We start from the raw sequence: 25,866 nt of genomic DNA, 5'->3' as shown, positions 1-25,866 counted from the left end.
GCGTAAAAGCACTTAAGGACATTAACAGTTAAAATTTGGAATTTGGAATAATAATAATTTCAATATCGAAAAGTAATATAATTCTGAATAACTGAGACGACCTTCGTACCTTCCATACACGAAACAAACATTTTGAAAAAAAAAAAAAGAATCTATAATGACATTAGGCATTAGGTTAATTAATTTGTTATTACCAATTTAATTATTACTGACTGGTGTGCTTGTTGATTAAGAATGAAAGCTGCAGACACAGTCTGCAAGACGAATTTCTTAAATGACAGCACATTTTTTTTGTGTTACCGTGTGTTACTTTTCTTTAATAACATTTCCTCGTTGATTTTTTAATAGGTAAGAAATCGACATGAATTAGTTCATTTTATGGCTGTTTAAGTGTGTGGCTTGGAATCAGGTGTGGCTTGTACAAAAACCAAGTTGAGTTTCTTACTTAAATTTGGGCATTCAGCTTTTACTCAGGTGTGCTCTGGAGTCCAGATTTAACAGTAATTCCGAATTTAGATACATAAATATATACAAAAAATGAGTAAACTTCAAGCTGAGTACTCTATACAAGGTTGTAAAACATGCTCACACGAGACAATCGTTCCACGTACCAGAAGAAGAACCTGGAGAGGAAGTTGGCATCTTCTACCGGTGACTTCTGCATCCTCGCATCTGTCTTTTGCACCTGAGACCGAGGCGGGCGGACGCCCCACTTTCATCGGTGGCACCCCCTCCACTTTTTAGCGCCTACTACGCGTGCACACGCTAACTAACAACCAGCTTTGATTCCTGCCACCTCGCGACGAAAAATCGGCGTCCAGGACCAGCAAAGTGTCGCGCGGTTCGGCGCGAGATTCCAGTTCGCGTCGTGACCAGTCGCCTGTCCTGGAGGCGTGTGAGCGCGCGTGCATGCGCAGGTCAGTCTTTATCGGCGCGCGCACACGCGCGTCATCTCCAAGAACCAACCGCTTACTGACAGTGACACCGCATCGCCACAACAGGCATTGACACACAAATGCCTGATAAGAAAATCTACGCGAGTACGGGTAAAAAAGTATTCGTTACTCCCAGAATTACTTCACCTAACCGTCCAAATTCGCAAAAGGCACGTAATAAAATCCATTTTAGTATTAAGTCATTTCTGAGGTTATAATAGCCATTAATTTAGGGGTTTCCACATCAAAAGGTAGTATATTTGAAGATGATACCCACCCTAAAGAAATACAAACACTATTATATTGCTTTTACGATGTGGCTAAATATATATTTCTACTCTAGTATCAACCACCATATTGGTTGTTCTACGATCAAGTAATAGAAACAAGGAATTAAATGGTAAATGGCCTGCATTTATATAGCGCTTTTCAGGTCAATGAAGACCTCCCAAAGTGCTTTACAATCTGCTTCACACTTACCCATTCACACACACTCATTACACAACAATAAACTCTCATTGTGACCATCTTAAGCAGAAAAAAAAGTTCTTTTTCTCAACTGTATTAATTTATCTCAGTGAATTTGGTAAACAATATAGTTTTCAAAAACGTCAACAACAAAAAATAATCAGCTTTCATTGTGTATGTTTGGATCTGAAGAGTAGCATTTTGAGATTTGTGTTTTTCCCTGCCCTCGTGTAGGTTTTAGATCAGGGGATGGTAGTCTGTAAGAGCCCTTTGAGACTTTTTGTGATTAAGGGCTATAAAAATAAACAAGACTTAACTTCATAGTGAATGTTTTTATCAGAAACATAACATTTTGGTTTTTTTATCTTTTATTTTATTCATTGATGGCGAGTTTAGTAAAAAAAAAAAAAATTTTTAGGAAAGCCTCATTTTGATGTGGAGGAAAATTGTAATGTGTTTCAATGAATTCAACAAGTATCAAAAGAATGCACTATCATTGTGAATGTTTTGAACAGAAAAATAGTATTTGTGGATTTATTTTTCAATTGAATTCATTTATTGTTTTAATCTATTTTCAAGCCAACTTTTTGAGGTGGAAAAAAACTTTAATTTGTTTAGTAAATAAAAAAAAATCAAAAGAATAAACTTTTATTGTAATATATATATATATATATATCTCATCTCATCTAATCAGCCGTACCGCTTATCCTCATTAGGGTCGCGGGGGGGCTGGAGCCCATCTCAGCCATCTCCGGGCAGTGGGCAGGGGACACCCTGAACTGGTTGCCAGCCAATCGCAGGGCACACGGGGACAGACAACTCATTCGCTCATTCACACCTAGGGACAATTTGGACCGGCCAATTCACCTGAAATGCATGTTTTTGGAACGTGGGAGGAAACCGGAGTGCCCGGAGGAAACCCACGCAAGCACGGGGAGAACATACAAACTCCGCACAGGAAGTCTGGAGCTGGATTTGAACCCACGACAGGTTCCCATGACATGAACTGTGCCGCACAAGCGCTAACCACTGCGCCGCCGTGCTGCCATATATATATATATATATATATATATATATATATATATATATATATATATATATATATATATATATATATATATATATATATATATATATATATATATATGTGTGTGTGTGTGTGTGTGTGTGTTATTTATGTATTTTATTCGTTCATTTTGGTAGATATAGTATAAAATATAATTGTAATATAGTAATATAGTGAAAAATATTTTTTAAAAGCCTAGTGGAATAATTTTAATTTTGTTTTCAAATTTATCACAAAATAAACTCTCAGTGTAAATGTTTTATTTGGAAACAATATTTGGGGAAATTTTAAATTGATTTCATTCATTTTGGCAGATTTAGTAAAAAACAAACTATTTTGGGAAAATCCTCTTTGGCTGATAAAGTATTTCATAATTAGTTTGAATGTATAAAACAAAATATAGGTGAAAAGTCTGTATCATTCATTTTATTTTCGGTTTTACATTATTTGTGAAATCTTGTGATTCTCAAACACTATTCATATTATAGCTAAGGGCATCTTCCCCCAGATGGTTATTCTCATTTGGGATGTGTGAGATTACTAAATGGGCTTTTTCCTTTCCCCCAGATAAACCTAAGGAAGAACAACCCTAAAAATGATACATCCATTTATCTATTAAGATGCACAACCTAAAGCGTTTTCAAAAAGTGTCCCAAATCTGTGGCCTATCCATTCAGACTCCTCTGATCACATTATAGGAGAAACCATTTCACAATTAAGATATTTAAAAAAAAAACAACTCAAGTTTCACACTACACGCAGTTTCAGGAGAGGGAGTATAAAAAAATAATTAAAAAAAAAACGTGCCACAAAGGAATAAAGATGGTGCGGTAAAATCTTATCAGCACTTTGGGTGTGTTCAAGTTGTTTTGGTCCGATTCATTTGCAAGCCACCGATTTACTAACTTACGCCGACATGGCTCGCTGACTTTTTGTGTGGAGTAATTGTGGACATTGAAAATAAAAGTAAACAATAACATAGCTTGATTAGACTACTAGAGCAATATATTTTATATTAAGGATTAGAGGTATATAAATATAAATAAATATAATATAAATTCAAATTCAAAGTGTTTATCGTCATATGCACAGTAAAGAACCACGTAAACAACTGATATGGTCGCTTATTTCAATAAAGTTACTGAAATTCCCTACACACATAATCTTAAAAATGGCATCTGCCTTTAAGCAGGGGTTACGAATGTAGTGACCAACAAGATAAACTGAGGAGCCAGCTGACCAGTTCTGAAAATAACCAGTGATGAGTCGTTGTGATTTTCTAGAAAATGTGTTCTCTAACTGGCATGAAAAGTCACTGAGATGATAAATTATTCCAACATTAACCTAATTATTAGTTAAGAATTAACATAAGAATATCACGAAGAGCCCATACACAAGACAAATTATTTTGTGGTTGAATGAGGCTATTTTACCAGTACTTTAAATAACTACAATCAGGTAATAACATAAAATCAACATAGTAATAGCATAACTTGTTATTTCAGACATGCATATCAAACTGGTAGCCCTTGGTGCTAACCAATATGAGAAAAGTAGCTCACAGCTTCAAAAAGGTTGGTGAATCCTCCTTTACAGTAACTCAAAAGAGAAAATATTTTATTAATGGATATAAACAGTGACACATCGACTGGGTGGATAGCGTGCAGCCCCGCAGTGCAGAGGTCCAGGGTTCAATTGCTGCGACTGCAGCCTCCCCGCGGGGTTGCCTACGGGCTCCCCAGTTTCTTTCCAGATTCCAAAAACATGCATGTCAGTTTAATTGGCCGGTCTAAATTTTCCCTAGGTGTAAATGAGCAAGTGAGTTGTCTGTCAATGTGTGCCCTGCAAACGGCTGGCAACCAGTTCAGGGTGTTCCCTGCCCACTGCCCAAAGTCAGGTGGGATGGACTCCAGCACACCCGTGGCCCTAGTCAGGATAAGCGGCAAATAAAATTGGTTGTTGGTTAAATGTATACAGTCCTTTGCCCCTAAGACCCTAGTAAATGTAAATGGTCCGCATTTATATCGCGCTTTTCAAGTCAATGAAGACCTTCCTCGCTTTTACAATGTGCTTCACACACACTCACACACCAATAGCAGCGTCAGCCATGCAAGGCAACTACCTGTTTATCAGGGGCATTAGGGATTCAGTGTCTTTCCCAAGGACACTTCAACATCTAACATTGAGGATCTGGGAACCGATCCTGCGACCTCTTGATCCCAAGACTAGTGCTTTACCTCTTGAGCGACCGCCGCCCCAAACCCTGGTGAGGATAATCAGTTTGCAAAAAGGATGTATTCTTAAATTCGCACACAAAAAATATAGCAAATACATATCTCGGATTTGTTTCATACATTTTGGAACTAATGAAAATTATTTTTAAAGAGAACATCAACATTTCTTTTGGTATTGCTCATTATGATATTGAGAACAGAGCAAATGTCATAAAAATAGTTTTTGTTTTTACCTTGACTAGGGTGGTCCAAATTAAGTGAAAAGACAAGTTAAACATCTTTTCAACACCTTGAAATGGCGTTTTAGTTCTACTTTCAGCAAAGTTTTAACTTTCACTTTAAACCAAAACTAATATACCTTTTGTAAAGTCCATTCAAGTCATTTAATGGTACAGAAACAGTTTTTTTTCAGGTGGGATCGGGTAAGAAAATATTGATGTTGGACAATACACTTGGCTGCAATATTGGTTTTACATAAAAGTTGTGTAAGGACACCCATAGTTTTGTAATGTTTCAATTGAAATATAAATAATGTATGGTTTCAAACTATTTATTGAGTAATGTTTATTTCTTCAATCTGTTAATTCCAATTTAGTTTTTTTTTTTTTTTTTTTTAAATCTTATTTTATTTTTGGTTTTGTTTTGCCAAATAAACACCCCACCTATCAATAACTGTTTGAAAAGGTTGAAAATATTGTATGTTTTTAAAAAAGATGCAATTGTTTCACCCTTAATGTCTCTTTTTGATTAAAAAGAGGAAAAAAATACGAAACGTCTTTTACAACTACTAATAATAAATTCATCACTGTTAATTGCCACCCGGGGCGGTTTGGTTGACAATTTGGCGTCGCCATGGATGATTTCACCTACAACTGCTTTCCGGCTGGGTACGAAAGCGACAGCAGCGGCGATGAGTGGTACATGAAACTGCCCTCTGACAAAAAGTCCTTCGATATAAGGGCAAGTTTGACATAAGAACAAAAGAAAGTTACTCTTAAAGTTCGCTTGTTGTTAGAATGTCGCTCTACAGGAAGTAGCTAGCTTGCCGCCATTAGCTTGCAATTAAGCTAGCCATGCTGAGTTGGCATTTTTTATACGTAAAACGCGCCAGTGACCTCCTTTAAAACGTTTACATGTTAAATTACAGAGCAAAGTGCTTCTTTAGGAGTGATGATGATGAGGAAACTATTAAGAAAATATTCAGAATATAGAGTTGTGACTAGATGTATGCACGAACGCCACAAAGCTAGAATTTAGAAGTTTTGGGGATTTTTTTGTTTTGTTTTTGATGTAGTATTGTAGGAAAAATCAGGGATGTGATTTTTCCGCTAATTCGCGGAATTCCGCTTTTTTTATCTCCAAAAATAAAATTTTAAAATTTCCGGTGTTTTAATTGGTAAAAAAAAACGATTTCGTCTCGACAGCATGCCATTTGAGTGTTTCCGTAACTGAAATGAAACGTACTTGCGATTGGTTGAAGTCTCGTGTTGACCAATAAACGCGCTTGTTATAGGAGTGTGCCATTGTTCATTTCTCACACGTTTTTGCCGGGTGTTTAAAGAAAGATGTCCGTGATCGAACGCAAAGATGCTCCGCGAGCTAAAGAAATTGATAAGATTGTAAAAAACAAGTTTCGATGGGACTGGTTGGAGAAGGAATTATCTACGAATGTTGGAAAGAAGACTGTGACGAATTTGTTCAATGACTTTATTCGGAAGATCGATCGTGCCGGGAAAGCACTTTGCATTTGGTGTCATGATACCATCGACTATGGTGGGAGAGGTTTCAAAGCTCTTGAAAGTCACGCAAAGAGCAAAAAACACGTGAAAGAACTCCAGTCAAGAACGACAAATTATTCCATCGCTGGAAGTTTCGGTGCCCAAACGAAAACTCCAAAACTTTACGGCCTCCATCCCTTATTGACATCACAATCGGAAGCGGTAATAAAGAGACGTGATCCACCCCAACAACCTGTACCAGTTGCTGATAGAGTCGTGAATTTTGAGGTAGGTGGTAAACTTTTCAAATTTATTTGACAGTTTTCCCATTTTTTTCGAAAATATTATAACGTAATAAAAATGGCCATAAATATTTAACAATTACAATAATAGATTTTCATGTGTACATTACATCATGTTGTCTGCAAAACGAACAGAACTTGCTGTGAAACAGGACACCCAAATGAGCAAGGCTGCCTCAAGAAGAACCATCAAAGCTGCACAGAAGCAGGCTAGAAAGACCCATTCCAAAGCAATGAAGTCTAGGAGGAAGTAGTGTTTGGGTCATGTGAATGGATTTAGCTGTGTCCCGACGGATCACCACCTTATCGTGGTGGGGCACTTTGCGCGTCTCCATGACCCCCAGAGCTATGTCGGCGGGAGTCTCGTACTCCTGGTAGGGTTACCCAAGCCGAACAGGTCGAAGGGTAGAGTCCAGACTAAGAGTGATCCCAAAAGCTGGTGGCGGCACGCTTTGAGGCGGTTTCCTACAGACCTGGATCCCGTTAGCCGCCTGCAGTTGTAGAAAGATGCCGGTCGTCTAGGGTCTCCCTTGCCACTGGAACCATCTTCTTTACAATTAAGATAGTGGCGTTGGGGAAATGTTTTTTAATGTGACTGATTTTGAGTTGACTTAAACTGTAATTTTATATGGGATAGTTCAATATACATTGAAAATTTATGCTGTTGTCTTGTCTATTTCTTTGTCATCTGAGTGCATTGAAAGTACTTAAAAAAACCCATGAGCTCCGGGGGGGGGCTTCGCCCCACTTTTCCCCCCACCAGGGCACTGCCCTGGTCCTACCTGGTTTCCCCCCCCCCCCCAGCTAGCAATCACCCCCCCCCCCCCCCCGCTAATTTTCAGATAATTTCACTTTGGTCAAATCACATCCCTGAAAAATGCAATAAAGAGGCAGATAAAACATCTTATTCCGTAACGTAAAGTAGTAAAACGTCATAAATCGGGTACACCGTATCCGAGATATATTCTCCATACATGTTTTTACTGGAGAAAACCACCAATTTGAAAAAAAATGTATTCTTTATTAGATTTAATAGATTAAGTACACTGATAATTGAATTATAATCCAAACGTTTTATCACATAGCCAAATTTACTTTAAAAGAACATGTAACTCAAAGAAACACATATTTTTACAAGTATGATGTATCCTTAGATGATACATTGAAATATTTGTGGAAAATAAAGTCGCCAGTTACATTCTACACAATTTTAGGGGTTCGGCACAGAGTAATCATCAGCAAATGTCTTTAACTTTCCGTGTGCTCTGTATTAAAACTGTATTTTTCTCTATATATTGTGACAGAATACAGATAATGCCACGTCAAATGCAGCAGATAAAGGCTTTATGCTCAAAAAAGCCATCTGTGATGGCAACGTTGGCATCATTGAACAGTTGCTGAACAATGGCAAGAAACTTTTGTATTCGAACAACATCAATTCAATTCGGTTTCGTGCAGTTTTTCAGGTTTTAATCATCTTGTTTTGTTTTGCACAGGTATGGACGTAGACAGCAGTCTGGCCTTCGGGTGGACTCCTCTGATGTGTGCTGTTAGCGTGGCAAACTATGAAGTTGCCAAAGTGCTTCTGGACAGAGGGGCCAATGCCAACTTCAACAAAGGTCCTTTGAATATCTACTTAATAACAAAGCAAACAATGTTGGAGCTTAACTGCACATGAATTAGTAGGACATACAGTGGTACATCTACTTACACATTTAATTGTTTCCTGCACTGATGTTGTAAAATGAAACAGTTGCAAAGCGAAATGAATTGAAACCAAATTAATCCGTTCCAAGGTCATCGAATACAACCAAACCCACATTAAACCAACTGTAATGGCCCTGTAGATACACAGATTTTCGAAAGAGGTATCACTGTATTTATTTTAAAAAATCAGCCAATTTTTTATTATGCCAGAGTGAATGTGGATCCAAACCAGTTGTTGTTGAATCAAGAAATAATTTTGTTAGAAAAAAATGTGCACTAATAGACGGAATACAGACTGTAGTTATAATCTTAAAAAACATTTTAAGTAGTCAAATTAAAAAAATCAATTTTCTTTAATATAGTAATCAGATGTTAAAATACCATACTGTATAAATTGTATGACCGTTTCTTAGGAGTTGGCCATATTATGATATTAACTCATGAATGACTTTCACGAGAACTTGAGCCCGAAAAACTAAAAGATCTTCGATTGTCTATGGTGGCTCATTTTATTTTGAGGCGTCTGTGCCTAGCCTGGATTTGGCACACAATTTCGCCAACTGAATTAGGTGAGGTCAGTTAATTTAATGGGTGCAAGACTGCGCTCGGGATAGATGTGAATGGCGAAGTATAGTTAAGAATGACTGATATTGACGTATATGATGTGGAGGGGTTAAACCAGTGTATGCTGTTGGGCCTCTGCTGATGAAGGGTTACATGGCGACTCACCCCTTGTTGTGCTGTTGGCCTAATGTTCGGTGTCAGGTTGGGTAGAGCGAAGGCGAATGGATGATTGGTATTTGTGAGTGTGTTCTTGACTCTAGCCACCTCCCACGAGGGGGATATGGCTTTGATAAAAAGAGGGATAGGTACTATTTGCGAATAGCATAGCTTTGGTGAATAGATTAGCTTTAGTCCCTAGCATCACTTAAGTTAACAATAATTTTTTCAACAGATAATGCCAGTATCCTTAACTTCTAATGCTACAAGCGTGGAAACCGTTACCAGCTGTTAATGCTAGTGTCTATGCATCAATTGCGTTAATTCACACACACTTTTATGAAAGAAAAATGGACTAAACTGAACCTTTAACAGAAAGTACATACAAATCCTCAAATGTTTAGTTTTTTCTGTTTTAGTTAAACATGAAAGGAAAATGGTCGGACTTGCTAACAAGTCACAAAGCAGCCTCTAAATCAATAGCTTTTCATCTGACATTATTTAACGCCAAAAAGGAAATGTTTCACAATCACAACACTTATGACTTTTTTTTAACTTTTTTTCCAGTGCCTTCGCCTTATCGTTCACTATATGTGTTGCGTTGATGTGTGTCTGCTTTGAAAGAAAGCTAAACATGATAGAAAAATGCCTCTATTTCAGTAAAGCTTACATTTTTTATTGAATTTGCATTTCTGCATCTTCATGATGCCGCGACGTCGACCAATAGCAGAAAGGCATCCAAATAATGTATAAGGCACATGAGTCGCGCAGTCATACGCACAAACAGTTGGAATTTTGTAAGATTTTGGGCACGCCAAGTAATTTGTAATTGTTATCATATACTGTGGAAAAAACTTCTTATTACACATCATAAAGTGAAAATATCATCAAGCTGGGACGCTGTATCCTTGGATTCTACTGTACTACTGTACATCCCAGAACTGGCTGGAATTCCATCAAATGTTCAAGCACTGAACACTAAATGCAATTTTAGTAAACAAACGCATCAATTGATTTTTGTTAAGGGACGCTTGACCACATATCCCGCTCGCCATGTTGCTGCCATTCCCGCTCACAAAAGATCTCAGGATCAACATTTATTTACTTGGACTCCATGCGCACATAAACTGGGCCCGTCTGGTGTGCGCCCACGCCAAGAACATACAAACAACAAAGATGAGAAGACCTGAACACAAATACACACACATCGCTTTGCCCAAACCAAATTGGAATCCGATGCAACGCAAGGAATCTTGGCCTTTTCTTTGGAGCATTTGAACAACATAAGAGTAATCTTACATACAGGGTTAGTAGAGGTGCTTGAAATCCTTAAATGCTCAAATTTCAATGTTTTGTTTTTATAGTGCTTGAAAATGCTTGAAATTGTTGCTGTTTAGTGTTTTTTGGCAGTCTGAAACTATAGACCATGCATAAATTAATGTGAAAAAAGTGCCTGCTTTGGTGGCTTGTCATTATGGTGTTGCCATGTGAAGTGTCACCGCCCCCTACTGGTTTTACCCAAGAAGACAGCTCCTTTTAGGAAACAGGCTATTTTGGCTGGACTCTCTAAGAAGAGCCAGGTATTTTGGCTTCCAAACAGCTCCTTAGATTTTTTATTTTTATTTTAGGTTATCAAAAATAATAAAACATTATGCACCAAACTATTTGGTAATTATTATTTTTTTACAGGAAATTTCTTCAAAATATGTGAAATGTAAATTAAAATATTGAACTCAATTACCCAACACCTATAGAGCCCATTCTGATTTTGTAAACAAGTGTGACGTAGCCATGCTGCGCGTGCATTGTTGAAGCAAAATTACTGAAATCATGTTAGTTTATAGCAGCCCATTGACACCAAGATATCGTAGATCATAGGAACAGCTCGAAATAGCACAAAGAAGGTGCTAGCAGCAAGATGACAACTTTATTTTAGTCATCCAAGCCAACCCCAAAAAAACAAACGTTCTTTAGATTGGCGCTGGATTTCTTCCTTTGAAGGTACTGGAAATTTTGAAAAATTGGCCTTGAAAGTGCTTGAATACAGTCATTAAAAGTGTACAAGCCCTGTAAGTAGAAAATGCACAGCTAGTCAATGTTCCTAAAGATGAGTTCCTTTAAAAAATATTTTCTGTATGTGCGCAATTATGTTACTTAGATGGCTGGACGGTGCTTATGGCCAGCTGCAGCGCCGATGCAAAGGAGGACGAAATTGCTCGCTGTGTGGAGCTTCTGCTCTCCAGGAACGCTGATCCCAACATGGCCGACAGGTACAAGTCACAATCGCGGAGACCTAAATTATTGCATGCTGTATCTCAAATGTTAAACACCTTTTTTCAATATTTTGCCTGAAAAACAGAATGAACGTATTTTGCCTAGAGATTTAAACATCTATATATTAAGCAACAACTGTTTTATTTGCTAATTAACTGACAACAGGTTATATAATCACATAATCGTTTTTAACCTTGAAGTCGCAGGGATCATTCTCTGATCTCTGTAGTCATATTATGACAAATTCCGCATTTATTTTGAAAAATAATAACCAACTTAAACTGAATCAGTAAAAAGGTACATTTCTGCAAAATAACCCAAATAACCTTTTTTTTTTTAATTGTAAATTTATATTTTCAATCAGCCAAAACGCAATTTTGAAAGATTAATGCCCAAACCTAAAACAGAATAAATAAATGAAAAGTCAATACATTTTAGATGAGTTTTGAACTAACATTTTTTTCCCCAAATATTAAAAAAATATAACAAGCCAAATGTAAATTTCTGCTTTTATTTTAAGAAATAATAAGCAAAGCCTTAAATTAAATCAATTGGGGGGAAAAAACGTTTTTTACATGATTTTTTGGGGAAAAAAAATTACATTTCAAAATTGTAAATGTATACTTGTAATGAGCACAATTTTTATTTGAAAAAATAATAACAAACTTAAAACAGAATCAATTAAAAAAGTAAATCTTTGGATGAGTTTTTGATTAAAAAAAATGTGTATTGTTGTTCCAGTGTAAATGTTCAACAAAGCCTTCAACAATTCTTTTGGGGTATTTCTGTCCGTTATTGATTTTTAATATACATTTGATTAAGTGCTCAGTAATTTACAAGCTGTTTAGTGCTAACCACAGTTACGAATTTGACATTTGATTTACTGCTATCTGCACTTATTCTATATAACAGTAAACCATACATTATCATTTTAAATAATTACAATAATGCATTGGATTTATCAATAGTTTCGCTCGACAGTCAAAGACTCCCGAAGGGATACAATATTCACATACTTGCACATTCTGTTGGCCATGAACTGCCCAAGTAGCCGAAATTGCCATGGGGAAGGCTGACAAAATTGTGGCTGACGGTGTGTGCCCCGGCGTCGCAAACGCAAGTTGTTTTACTGGTAAATGCATTTCATTTTAAAGATCACGTTGTGCACAAAATGTTTCCTGTTCCCACCAAAAACATTCTGAATATCTGTTTAACCAAAAAGTTAATATCCTGTCTTCACCAATGCCAGGAAAGTGATAATTTTGGTCCTAAACCTAATATTTGAGTGAGGCTATTTAGCAGGGATGCAGACAACCCCCTACAGTGCAGAAAAAAATCATGTACTGATGCCGTAAATGCTATAAAACCACCTCCCCTGCCGTCATCACTTACGTCGGAGAATCAGACTCAAAATTAGCAGCAGCTGCACCGGCCTCTGCATTGGTGTAAACAAACTCAATATCAGCAAACACAGTGCAGACTCCCAATTGTTAACATGCGCTTACATTTACTCAACTGTTGAGGCCGGAAGTTGCTTTTGAGGTGCTTTGCACATGGGACCATGCACAGCGGCTCCAATTAGGCTCGCTGTGTTGCTCTCGGGTCTAAAAAAAGGATTTGTAAACATATTTTTTAGTTTTGAAAGGGTACGTTTTTTTCCACACCTGAACCGAACTTGTGAAAGGTATTAGCCATACTGAAACTTTTTTTTTTATTGTAGACCTCAAAAAAAGAAAGTTGGTCAATGTGACCTATGACATAAAAGGAGGGTTAAGCTTCCCTATTGAAACAGTTACATCCACTCTATTAATCACAATCGGACCTTAAATCCCGACTGACCTTTTTATGGTCGGACAGTTGCACAGATAAGGGTGATCTACGCTCCCAACTAGTTCAACACTCACGCAGGAACTGTATGAGAAAGACCTTGTGAAGCCTGTCGTGCCTACAGTAGAAATGATTTATGTGAGCGTTCCCGTTCTCACTCATCAAAAAGGAAGTGCACTGTGGTGATGTAGCGAGGAATGTGTGCAAATTGGCATAAAACATTAACTATTGTTCACTTGGCGGTGATTAATACGACTGTTTGCCGTCACGCTGTTTGACCAGTGCAGACTCTTTCCCAGATGACTCCCTAAATCAACGCCGCAAGTCAACAGAGTTTGCCCTGAACGTGTAACATGTAAAAAAATTGATTGATGTATGCATTTTATCTAGCGTGACTATACAATAAACATACGATCTTTCACGGCAAATATTGAATTTGCTAGATCTAGTTAACTGATGCCACCATGTTCTGCTACAGCACAGGGTTACCACAGGTGAGTTTCCTGAAATGTTGAATTTGTGCATTAAACTGTATTACAGTATTTTTCAAGGTTAATCACTTCAATAACTACCCGTATTACTTGTGCACATTACTCCGCACACAAAGGTTCCCTCATCTCAGATAGTTTTATGCCACAAAGCACTGTGGGATATGTGGTAAGAAACAAACAAGCTCTGGCTCACACTAACAAAAGCCTCATGTTTATTGGTTTATTTTTCTGGGACATCTCCATTTCCTTCTATGATCCCACAGCTAAAATGCCAGTTGTTTCCATCCATATATAGTGTAATTTTTTGCGTCTGGCAAGCTTTGTACAAGCACAACGTTTACATACACAGGAAGCAGCAATGCAACATTTGTTTGTTTGCCCACACCAACCCTCCCACGCTATTGGATTCTTCGCAAACTGCATGTACAGGGAGTGCAGAATTACTAGGCAAATGAGTATTTTGACCACATCATCCTCTTTATGCATGTTGTCTTACTCCAAGCTGTATAGGCTCGAAAGCCTACTACCAATTAAGCATATCAGGTGATGTGCATCTCTGTAATGAGAAGGGGTGTGGTCTAATGACATCAACACCCTATATCAGGTGTGCATAATTATTAGGCAACTTCCTTTCCTTTGGCAAAATGGGTCAGAAGAGGGACTTGACAGGCTCTGAAAAGTCAAAAATAGTGAGATATCTTGCAGAGGGATGCAGCACTCTTAAAATTGCCAAGCTTCTGAAGCGTGATCATCGAACAATCAAGTGTTACATTCAAAATAGTCAACAGGGTCGCAAGAAGCGTGTAGAAAAACCAAGGCGCAAAATAACTGCCCGTGAACTGAGAAAAGTCAAGCGTACAGCTGCCAAGATGCCACTTGCCACCAGTTTTGCCATATTTCAGAGCTGCAACATCACTGGAGTGCCCAAAAGCACAAGGTGTGCAATACTCAGAGACATGGCCAAGGTAAGAAAGGCTGAAAAACGACCACCACTGAACAAGACACACAAGCTGAAACGTCAAGACTGGGCCAAGAAAAATCTCAAGACGGATTTTTCTAAGGTTTCATGGACTGATGAAATGAGAGTGAGTCTTGATGGGCCAGATGGATGGGCCCGTGGCTGGATCGGTAAAGGGCAGAGAGCTCCAGTCCGCCTCAGACGCCAGCAAGGTGGAGGTGGGGTACTGGTATGGGCTGGTATCATCAAAGATGAGCTTGTGGGGCTTTTTCGGGTTGAGGATGGACTCAAGCTCAACTCCCAGTCCTACTGCCAGTTTCTGGAAGACACCTTCTTCAAGCAGTGGTACAGGAAGAAGTCCGCATCCTTCAAGAAAAACATGATTTTCATGCAGGACAGCGCTCCATCACACGCATCCAAGTACTCCACAGCGTGGCTGGCAAGAAAGGGTCTAAAAGAAGAAAAACTAATGACATGGCCTCCTTGTTCACCTGATCTGAACCCCATAGAGAACCTGTGGTCCCTCATCAAATGTGAGATTTACAAGGAGGGAAAACAGTACACCTCTCTGAACAGTGTCTGGGAGGCTGTGGTTGCTGCTGCACGCAATGTTGATCGTGAACAGATCAAAGCACTGACAGAATCCATGGATGGCAGGCTTTTGAGTGTCCTTGCAAAGAAAGGTGGCTATATTGGTCACTGATTTGTTTTTGTTTTGTTTTTGAATGTCAGAAATGTATATTTGTGAATGTTGAGCTGTTATATTGGTTTCCCTGATGAAAATAAATAATTGAAATGGGTATACATTTGTTTTTTGTTAAGTTGCCTAATAATTATGCACAGTAATAGTCACCTGCACACACAGATATCCTCCTAAAATAGCTAAAACTAAAAAAGCCCCACTCCAACTTCCAAAATATTCAGCTTTGATATTAATGAGACTTTTGGGTTCATTAAGAACATGGTTGTTGTTCAATAATAAAATTAATCCTCAAAAATACAACTTGCCTAATAATTCTGCACTCCCTGTATACGGGGTTATTATCTTGTCACTAGATGTGTAATCAATAATTTAATTGCTCAAATTCACGCCCAGGACACATAAGCCAATTTGTTAGCGTGTTAAGGCACTTATAAAGCAAAAGTCGTAATTCCACAAAGTATATATTAATTTGAACCGAGAAATATCTAGGGAAAATTTTATTTATCTCCATATGTGTTTTAAGGTTTCAAACAACTTGCCTGATGTTGGCTGCCAAGGAAGGTTTCTCCAGGGTCCTTAACATCCTGGTGTCCCACGGAGCCAAGCTCGATATGCAGAATCTCAACGGATACACTGTATGGAACCTGTTTGCTGCAGGCACACATATAGTATGAACGTTTAACACAGCCAATGTTTCAGGCTTTGTCTCTGGCCGTGCACCATGGCCAAGAAAAGGCCGTGGTGAAACTCCTCCAACTGGGAGCTGACAGCAGCATCGCCACCACTGTGGGAAATACTCCTTCTGAGTTGGCTTTGCTTCAAAAGCGCACACAGGTACCTTGAACAACTTTACAGACAGCATATGAAAAATTGTACTGTATAGTAAACTTAACAGTTGGTGAACTATGATATAGGTAGATTACTATTTAGTATATTTTCTGAAAGCAATTCAAATTATTTTTATGTAGTGCATATTCACACAAACAGTTTTTTCAAGTTATTTTTACATTAGTGCAGGCACTGACTCAAAAATGTATTTTATCCAATATCCCCAATTAACTTGCCTTGCAATAATCTTTCGAACAATGGTAATTGTTCCCAAAAAATTGAAAAGTAATCCTTGATTATCAGTTACAGATGCTAACAAATGGCAAGTCATTTGTCATATGAATGATTTTTTTACTCCGATTAAAAAAAACTATTCCGAACTTGTAAAGGAAAAATATTTAAATGGGAAGTTACCTGCCATTTGTGCTTTCATAATATTTTTTCTTCTTTTACAAAACAAAAACAAAGTGAGATACCTTGATAAGTCAAGTCACATTTATTTGCATGCAAACCTTGAATGAATCGCACATGAGGTCATCTCCCTTCCAGGATGACCTGGGTGCAATGAATGTTGCAAGGGCATCAACGGACAATACATAGTCAACATCAATTATTAACATACTACCTAAAATAGTATAGTACAATCTGCCAAACGGTAAAGAATTGTGCAGTGGGAGTGAGTAATGATGGACTGTTACCCCACCTGTCCTATTACTGATATTTCCCACACAGGCATTTATCAATCTGTTTTAAACCTCTGTATTAAAGTACTGTAATTGACATTTTAAGGCCTTAAAAGACGATTAGAAATTTTTGCACTTTCAATAATGGACATTTCAGTGCTGTTGTTTTTCATCACAATTCATTCAGTTGATATTATTTGTATTCTTAATTCCATCTAGATTTCCAGGATCCTGTCCTCTCCAATGAGCATTGACACTGTGCTGCCTTTTAAGTCCTCTGAGGATAATCTTTCCACATTTAAGGTCAACACAAAAACGTCAGCATTTTCAGAAAGGTAAAACGTTTGAAAATAACCTTGACATGACCATTTATTGAGTGCAGAGAAATACCAATGTTCTTTGGCGACTTGGTTGAGAACGTCAAACCAAGATAGTCGTTAAACTTTGTATTTGTTGCCCTCTGCTGGATTCTCAACAAAACTACAGACATAAGAGTTTGCCACTTTTTTCATTCCAGCGTGCCGAAACTGGATGAACTTGAGCTACTGCTTCACGGCCTAGATCTGGACTACCTCATTGATATCCTGCAGGTACTCCAACTTTTATTTATCATTTGGCTTCTTTCTTCCTGGCTTAGGTGTTTAAAAAAAGATCAGTTGCTTCATTCCTACAAAATGCCTCATCAAATGCCTTTGTTAAAATATTCTCACCCTTTTGACCTTCCCACCTGGTCCTGGTGTCGCCATATTGATAAATGATATCACACTGTCTATCCGATTAGCTCCAAAGGTGAGAAGTTACAGCGGCAGACGGTAGGAGCTATGACATTTCCATGTAATGAGGTGTGCAGTTTACATATTTCACAAACACAGAAGCCGGGATGCTGACGTAAGGTTGAGCCAGGTTTGACAGATGCTGGTGTCAGATCATGCAGGCACATCTGTACCCTCAGCTCAAGTTGTGTTGTGTACCTTTTGCAGGAGGAGGACATTACTTGGAGCGAGCTGCTGACTATGAAGGAGGAGGACCTGGAGAAGGTACAGGGTGACTGCAATGTATTTTAAAGAAGATGAGGATGAGGGCAGTTTATGCTGCACATGTATGACTGACACGGTCCAGTGAGCTACACTTTAGGAAAATTAAAAGTTGTGGCCACGGAAAGTACCGTAAATTCAGGACTATAGAGCACACCTGATTATAAGCTGCACCCAGTACATTTCAGAGGAAAACAGTTTTGTACCTAAATAAGCCACACTTGACTATAAGCAGCATGTGCCCACATTGAAATATATATTTACAAAGAACGGACGAATGGACGTTGCTTCTTGTAATCCGTTCGTTTTGCCACGACATTTCTGTTTACAAATAAACAGAATCATAAAACTATTCCCAATATAGTAGTTAGCCCTCCCTTTTTCGAATGACACATTTTCCATAATGAGGGGCTTTTCGTGCTAATTTTATTCTCGCATTAAGCGCGAAGTTACATTAAACTTGCATCTTCCTCGACACATATTCCACTTGTCTCACTCTTACATTTACAGCTCGGGCGCCCCTTGGCCGTTGGAAAAAAAGGCAAAAATTAGCCACATAATTAGCTGCAGGGTTAGAAGCGCGTGACAAAAGTCGCAACGTATGGTCTGGATGCTAATGTATGTTTTGAGGTAAACTGAAATCATTGTATTTCATTGTCAAAGCGTCGTTTTCAAAGTTGTATGGGGTTAATTATGTCTTCTAAGAGGTAGCACTGTCGAAACAATGCATTGTGGTAAAACTGCTGGATCTGATGTATCTATTTTTTTTTTTTTAGATCGGAATCAGCGATGCCACAGACCAGCAGAAGATGATAAGTGCTGTGCAGCAGATGCACTTAGACACTTTGGATCTTGAAACCCTTGAGCAACTCGACGTGACTGACAGCGGGTTTGTACCCTATCTACTAATCTAAAACTTCAACAACCTTGGATCAGTTTCATGTCCGACGTTATTTTCTTGGTGTGGTCCATGGTCGGCGCAAAAGTACTTATTCTTAAATAATAAAAATAATAACTACATTGAAAATATTAAGCATAAATCCACTGTGTAATCATGTGCAATATTTGGGTCTCTTTGTCACATTGCACTAACATCACATTACATGGACAACTCTGCTACACACTTTGATTGCTATCATAATTTTTAACACATTATTTCACATTGGGCTGCATGCAAAGTAATCAAAAATGCAAACTCGTGAAATAAACCGACCCTCGCGAAGAGCGTGTTTGTTGTGTGGCGTCTGTGCACTGCTTGTCATGTGTTTGACTGCATCCATGATCAGTCTTTCTTCATATCCAAAAGTATTTGGATGGCCACTAATTTGTTAATTATTTTTGAAACATGACATATTGGGCTGCTGTTGAACATTCTCTATGCTGATAGGCTATTGTTGATGCTAAAGTACAGCAATTATGTTTTATTCATTCCTGGCTATTCCTGGTATCTACTAATGGCAGGAAATCATAACTTTTAACATGAAATCCAACGGGCAACTGCACCCGCCCATGTGCACATTATTTTTAATTCAAATGTATCGGCCCCAGTAACAGGCTCATAAATGGACCGTAAATATTTCAAACAATAATAACCCAAAAAAATAATGGAACTTGTTTTTCTCTCTGTGCTACCGGGGTGCAAAATTACCCACGTCCCGGTAGTTGGGGACTGCTTCTTTATAATATTTGTATTCATGCATAATTCTCACAACTATTAATTTATTTTTTTTACTAACATAAAAAAATAATTTATCCTCCGCTCAAATGAATGTGTGTTGCTTTGGAGCTATCAATGGCAAAGGTAACGTTTGGGTACTTGGGTGATCAGTTAACTATAAAAGGGTTTAGTCTCTTAGGCAAACTACTTCATAGTTGCATCAAGAGTTTTCTTTCATTGCAACAAAGTCTCCCAAATTGGAGTTATCCATCACACCTGTGTGCATCTCTCTTCCTCATTCATGCTCATCTAAACCTTCGGTAACGGTTTAAGTAGAGCTCTAATGATTTGTAAGGCGAGAGGCGACACAGGCTTGTGTACAATCGTCTTGGCGCACCCCATCGCTCCCTAAAACTTCAGGGGGACAGATGCCAGGAGACAAAGAATGGTGGGGGAGCTTGACCAGGGCAAGCCAACCCTTCTAAGATGCCTCACTAGCAAACCCTCATATTTACTTTAAAAGGATTTCTAACACAATAGCAAGCGATAAATATTGTGGTTTAAAAACCTGGGTGGGGTGGGTGTACCCCTTAACCACTAAGGTTTTAGGGGCACCATTTCCTTGGGCCTGGTGGCGCCCATCACTTTTGATAAATTGAAGGAAGCACATCAGGATACTTATTGCTTGCAGCTCCATACAATATAAATTGAGTAAATAATTTACCATACTAACACTGGACTTTTCCTGACCAACTCAAACATTTTTGAGCAAATTTACAAATGTGAAAATGTAAATGGTTATAAAAAAAAATACTTTTTCTTAGCTCAAAGCTAATCATTGTGTGAAAAATGTTGAATATGTGTGGCCATGATTGAAATCGTTTATTGACAACTATTAACTATAAGCACAATAGCAAGAAAAGTTTACAATGTATATAATGTTAAAGTCGAATACACCAAAACCCTCGTTGGCCTTTTTGCGTTTATTTATATCTTTCAGGAACACATTCTGTTTTCTCCGTTCTCTATCGTATTTTACAGTAAATAAAAATCGGGTAATAATGAGATAAGATCTACAGCCTCATTTATATCACTGGAGGTCTCATGGTTAGGATTTAGCGGTATTTAACAGATCAATAATTTCACTAAAACAATAACACATAAAACCTTGTGAATAACGAGCCTCCAACCTTAGTGAAAAAAATGCATTGTACATAATATATACTGTGCATTCTAAAAAATGTACCTAAAATTTTATATTTTTGTCCGAATAAAATCTGACTTTCAAAATCATCCAAAACAGGTGGAATTATCATTCTAAATTGATAAAAAAATAAATAAAAGATTGACAAGTACACTCACATTTTCCCCAGTGTAAAGCAACAAAGCGTAACATAACATCAAATATTTCTGCAGCTGGCTGTCATCGCCACACTAGACAAACTAGGAGTAGAGAGAAAGGGAGGCTTGCCCACCTGACACTGTTTACACTCCTCACGGTGACAGAGTGTGCCTTCTCCAAGGCTGATGCAGCGCTAAGATAACAACTATCAATAATCTGCGCTGTCGACTATGTCGCTTAATAAATACGAATCACTTATCATCTAAGAAGCGTCCTTGCTGGGTCGGAAAAAGGCCAGCCACCTGTTTGCTGTGATGGTGCTCATATTAGCTGCTATCACTTTGATTCATAAAAAAATTTAGTCTAAATTTTGTTGGGTTTATTTCCCGATTTCTGCTGCTAATCAGGAGTGAGGAGTTTCTCAACTTTCTGCTCAAGATGAAGCAACAATGCGAGAGTCTGACAGAAACCGTCCAGGAGACCATCCACCGTCTCCCACTGCAGGTCTCCAAGGTACACTGATCACTTTGACACTTTTTATTTTAACCATGGCCAAGTTTTATAAAGACTTTCCACTCTTTTCTTATCGCTATTATTTGTAAAATATAATTAAGTGTACACTTCCTCTGATAATGGTGATATAGATTGGAGGTCGAGGTCTGAATTAGTTTTTAACATAAGAAATAATGGTAAACTCATTAATCTGTTCTGGCCTATACAAAAGGTCCACTTTTAATCATCAAAACGTTTATTAAAGTAGCAATTTACTGATCAGGATTGTTTTGGTCTCAAGGCTCAGTCCCAAATCATTTTATGTTAAACTGATATCTATTAACATTTAAAAATAAACAAAAACAATGTTGAACAAATAACAACGTTGCCCTTATTTATCTTGTCCATATGTCTGCAGACCCAGGAGGGCGAAACTCTTCTATAAGGCTCTGTATTCCCCGCAAACCAAAATGGTAAAAATATGAACCCGTATATAATCATGAAGTACTACAAATTAAAAAAAAATTGGGTTTTTGGTGCAACTCTTGGCCCCAGGTTCTCTTTGTGTATGTCACATATAATAAATGTTTTTTGTTTAATGAAGGATTAATGTCTACTGCGCCCCATGCCAACATTCAGCGAGCTGCCTACATTTTATTTCACTTGCTTTAAATATATATATATATATATATATGAAGAATAGAACAATTTACCTTTATTGTCATTCTTTGTAACAATGCACACAGAACGAAAATGTTGATACACCTGAACCGTAGCCGCAGCCAAACAGGGCGCAGCCATTTTGGTCATTAGGTGACCAAACCCCCCAATTCCAACCCTTAATGCTGAGCGCCAGGCAGGGAGGCAATGAGTACCAATGTTGTAAGTCTTAGGTATGACTCTGCCAAGGCTTGAGCCAGCGACCTCCCAGTCTCAGAGCGGGCGCCCTACCATCTAGGCTACCGGGCTGGTAAATATACAGTAGGTATATATATATATATATATATATATATTATATATATGATTTATAGAATATAATTGTATTTATTGTCACTGATATCAGCCTGGCAAAACATTGTATGCATTGAGATTAGACGTGGCACTCCAAGGTAAACGTGTTATATAGACTTTAAAGAAAAAAATAAGACTGCCACAATAAATAGAAAAAACAATATTTACAACAAACTGCTTAGAAACTGTCTCAAGTTATATTAACAGTGCAATGAAAGAATAAGCCATTATTTTTCATTTAGTTCATTTTTTCATATTAAGATATTGATCCTTTTTCAATAATTATTATTGAATTTAGTAACTAAAAAATCATTTTTACATTATTTTGCTGTAATTATGTTTGTTCAAAACCAATTTCATGAAATTAAACTATTTCTAAACATATATACAACAGCTCATCTCCCAAATGCTTTTAATCCAATGCGACCCGTGGGTCATAACGTTTGCCCAACCCTGCTGCATTGTATTATTGTGCTGATGTCTTCTGGTTTAGCTTGTTTTCAAACTGGACCCCAAGAGAGAGGCTCAGAACGTGTGCAGCCAACTGTTGGTGCAGACCAAAGACCTTCAGACCAAAGTCAACTGCCTGCACAATCTGCTCTGCCAGGTCTGCAAACTATTGCATGCTCTAATTCAATGTTGACAAGCTCCAGCACGTGTGTTTGTAGCAGGTTGTCTGGTCTGACAGGAGCAGATCATGACAGCCAATAAGTCAGCACCGCTGTGACATTGCGCTGTCAGCATACAGACGCCTAGAGGAGGGAAGAAGAGGGGCGGCGGCTAGGACACAGGTTGTGGGGTGATTGAGTTTAGAGGGCTGACGGTCTGGGTTGAAAAGAGTTGAAGGGTCAGTTAGTAGACAAAACGAGGGATGTAGAGGGACTCTTTAGCCATGTCAAAAAGGACTGATGATGCATAAAGCCTGGTTGGATTTATCTACAAGAGAGCTGCAGCGTTATATTGAAATGTTGGGTCCAAAATCATATCCCATATTCTCTGGACTAATAAGGTGTACCTAAAAAACCAGAATTGTCCATAAATTTAAAAGCTTACCTTGTAACCTGGTGCGCCGTATATACCACAGAATACAGTGGATAAGATTGGAAATGCATACAGTTTTTGTTGGTGGAGTTACAGCACAAGGTTTTACAGTACACTTGGGTATTTGAGCCAGATAGCAAATCGTTGTATGCAACGGCATTTTATCCTCGTTCATGATAATGTGGGCACCAACATTTTACTACGAGACCACCAGTACAAATATGAAAAGTAACATATTTTTTTCTCACGGTGCCGAAAACACCATAGTGCTTTCTGATAGGTCAAACAATCGTTCCACCTCTTTACCTGTGCGTCAATAACATTGTGAAAGACAGAAATAGAAAACAAGTCTTTCAACAAAGTACTATACAAGCTCTTTTACGTAAGAGTACATATTAAACCAAGAGAATATGGCTGCAAAGGTGAAGAGGATGAGCCTCTTTTAACCTATTGGAATGCACCATGCAAATCAGTGTTTCTGGAAATGTGAGTGAAGATAGTGTGATAATAAGATAAGCTCTAATGCATTTTTATATGTCATCAGTACCTTTAACTGTAAAATGGCAAAATGTCGGCACCCTTCACTGCCTCGATCCGGGTTCCACAAAGGTAAAATTTATTATTTTCGAGTGATTAAAAAATAAAAAGAGTTGTTCTGGCTTATATGAAATTACCGGTTCAAGTAGTTCGTGGCCAAAGGATTTGGGCCAAAGATTAAGACAAAATGATATTGTATAGTTTTTAAAAACGTGATTTCAGAGTGCTGTAAAATCAATGTGTCTCAAATGCAGATGAATGACACCCCAAACAGCTGTGCGCTTCCTGCACCTATCCACAGCAAGAAGAAATTGGTGCCCCGAGCGAGCATTGTCATGAGTGTACTGGGGGCCGCCATTTTTCTCTTCTTCGGCCAACGATATCTCCCCAAGTTAAGAAACATCTTCATATCCTTTTAATCATTACCAGACATTTTTATATTTATGTTGTTGCCAAGATTGTTCAATTGAAATGTTATTCGTTCAGATTTCTATGTTTTAATTTAGGAAAAACTGGTCTGGTAATGAAATTGTGTTCATACAGAAGTTTAAATGTTCATTAAAAATTGAAAACTGTGTTCATACATTATTTGATCTTTGTATTTGTTTTTACAAGAGAATGCACCCCCTTTTCTTACATTTATTAGTATGTTTATTCATTCCTGGGAGGCTCAAAGGTGCAATTATTAGTAAATGTAAAACGCTTGGTAGAAAACTATAAATGAAACATTGGGGGTGAAAAATTACACAGATTTGCCCAAAAAAAGGAACCATTTAAAACGATAAACAACTGACAGGTGTATTACTCAGTACACATTTTTTGTTTTTCTTTTATCAAAAGTTCCTGAAACAACAAAGGAATTTAAGTGCTTAAAGGGATACCCAAATTCTACAACATACAAAATGTGAGAAAATAGTACGATTATTTTTGCATAATATCTACAATATATATGGCATTGATATATTCCAAGTATATTCTGATATAATGCTCGTCTTTGACTTCCTGAGCTGTGACGTCATGTGAAGGACACCAGTGCCCTGGCAAACCAGTTATCATATTTCTTTACATTAATTAGTAGTTCTTGTGTATTATCCTTAGGCGTTGTGTCGGTGTGGGTGCAGCGATGGTACAACAAATGGCGAGCATCCAAAATGGGGTGAACTGGAAAAAAAATAACACTCACAGAGCTAACAGGGGCTAAACCAGCCGGGACACGGCTTAAAAGGACTGATCCGTGTAAAAAACAGGAGGCTGGATGACCAAAAATATTCAGTAAGCAGTAAGGGTAACTGGGAGCCAACAACAGCGAAACGATTACAGCAACAGAAACAAACTCAGCCGTAAAAATACCAAATGAGAATGTCAGGCTAGCCAACTTGGCAACTGCTAACAGGGATAACCTGTAAGCTTCTGGGAGGCCGCACGCTAACGGGGAAGCTTTCTGAACATTAGTATATTAATTTCAAGACAAGCGGTGAAAAAGACAAAAGGAAAAATCACAATCATATACCTAATAGGAACGCATGCTGTACACAACAGCAGGTAAAAGTTACCCCATCCCTTGGCCGTCTTCAACTTCTTTGAATGTCTGTAAATGTCTTTGTTACATTAAGGTCAATGCATAAAATACAACAGTGTAAAATATTTACTCTAACAAACAAATAGAAATCCACCTGAATCATTTCTGCTTCGTTGGACATTGTTTCTTGTAATCGGCTCATTAAACCACATTATTTTCACGTACAATATAACAGACTCGTAAAATTACTCCCTATATGGTAGTAAGCCCTCGCCTATTTATTGACACCTTATCCATGATAAGGGACTGTTCATGCTAG

General features: G+C 38.0%; 2 protein-coding genes across 3 annotated transcripts in view; one reads left to right on the top strand and one right to left on the bottom strand.

Annotated features, from left to right (window-relative positions):
* Positions 1–934, bottom strand: part of cftr (CF transmembrane conductance regulator) — a 45,036-nt gene extending 44,102 nt beyond the window's left edge. Inside the window, exon 1 of the mRNA XM_088340411.1 lies at positions 612–934. Within this exon, the coding sequence (XP_088196537.1) occupies positions 612–664 (53 nt within the window). The 5' untranslated portion in view covers positions 665–934. The remainder of the gene's footprint in view (positions 1–611) is intronic.
* asz1 (ankyrin repeat, SAM and basic leucine zipper domain containing 1) lies at positions 740–24,616 on the top strand. Of its 2 annotated transcripts, none has more exons than XM_088340413.1 (13): positions 740–917; positions 8,028–8,130; positions 8,220–8,342; positions 11,309–11,420; positions 15,927–16,038; positions 16,103–16,237; positions 17,134–17,249; positions 17,432–17,504; positions 17,895–17,951; positions 18,725–18,837; positions 21,355–21,460; positions 22,944–23,057; positions 24,283–24,616. In XM_088340413.1, exons 2-13 carry the CDS (start codon positions 8,070–8,072, stop codon positions 24,445–24,447), a joined length of 1,287 nt encoding a protein of 428 aa, XP_088196539.1. In that variant the 5' UTR covers positions 740–917; positions 8,028–8,069; the 3' UTR covers positions 24,448–24,616. The 2 variants fall into 2 exon arrangements, with proteins under 2 accessions (XP_088196539.1, XP_088196538.1); XM_088340412.1 differs by lacking the exon at positions 740–917 and adding an exon at positions 5,491–5,663.
* Positions 24,617–25,866: the final 1,250 nt, after the last annotated feature.

The sequence above is a fragment of the Urocampus carinirostris genome, chromosome 7, assembly GCF_059441175.1.
Source record: "Urocampus carinirostris isolate Australia breed hairy pipefish chromosome 7, RoL_Ucar_1.0, whole genome shotgun sequence".
Taxonomy (NCBI): domain Eukaryota; kingdom Metazoa; phylum Chordata; class Actinopteri; order Syngnathiformes; family Syngnathidae; genus Urocampus; species Urocampus carinirostris.
This window is presented reverse-complemented; position numbering and strand designations above follow the sequence as displayed.

Excerpts from the sequence above, each read along its gene's own strand:
- asz1 (XM_088340412.1), top strand. The coding sequence starts at position 5,556 with ATGGATGATTTCACCTACAACTGCTTTCCGGCTGGGTACGAAAGCGAC. Across the intron at positions 5,664-8,027 it reads AAAAGTCCTTCGATATAAGG|AATACAGATAATGCCACGTC; the intron begins GCAAGTTTGACA and ends ATATTGTGACAG. Across the intron at positions 21,461-22,943 it reads TCCCACTGCAGGTCTCCAAG|CTTGTTTTCAAACTGGACCC; the intron begins GTACACTGATCA and ends CTTCTGGTTTAG.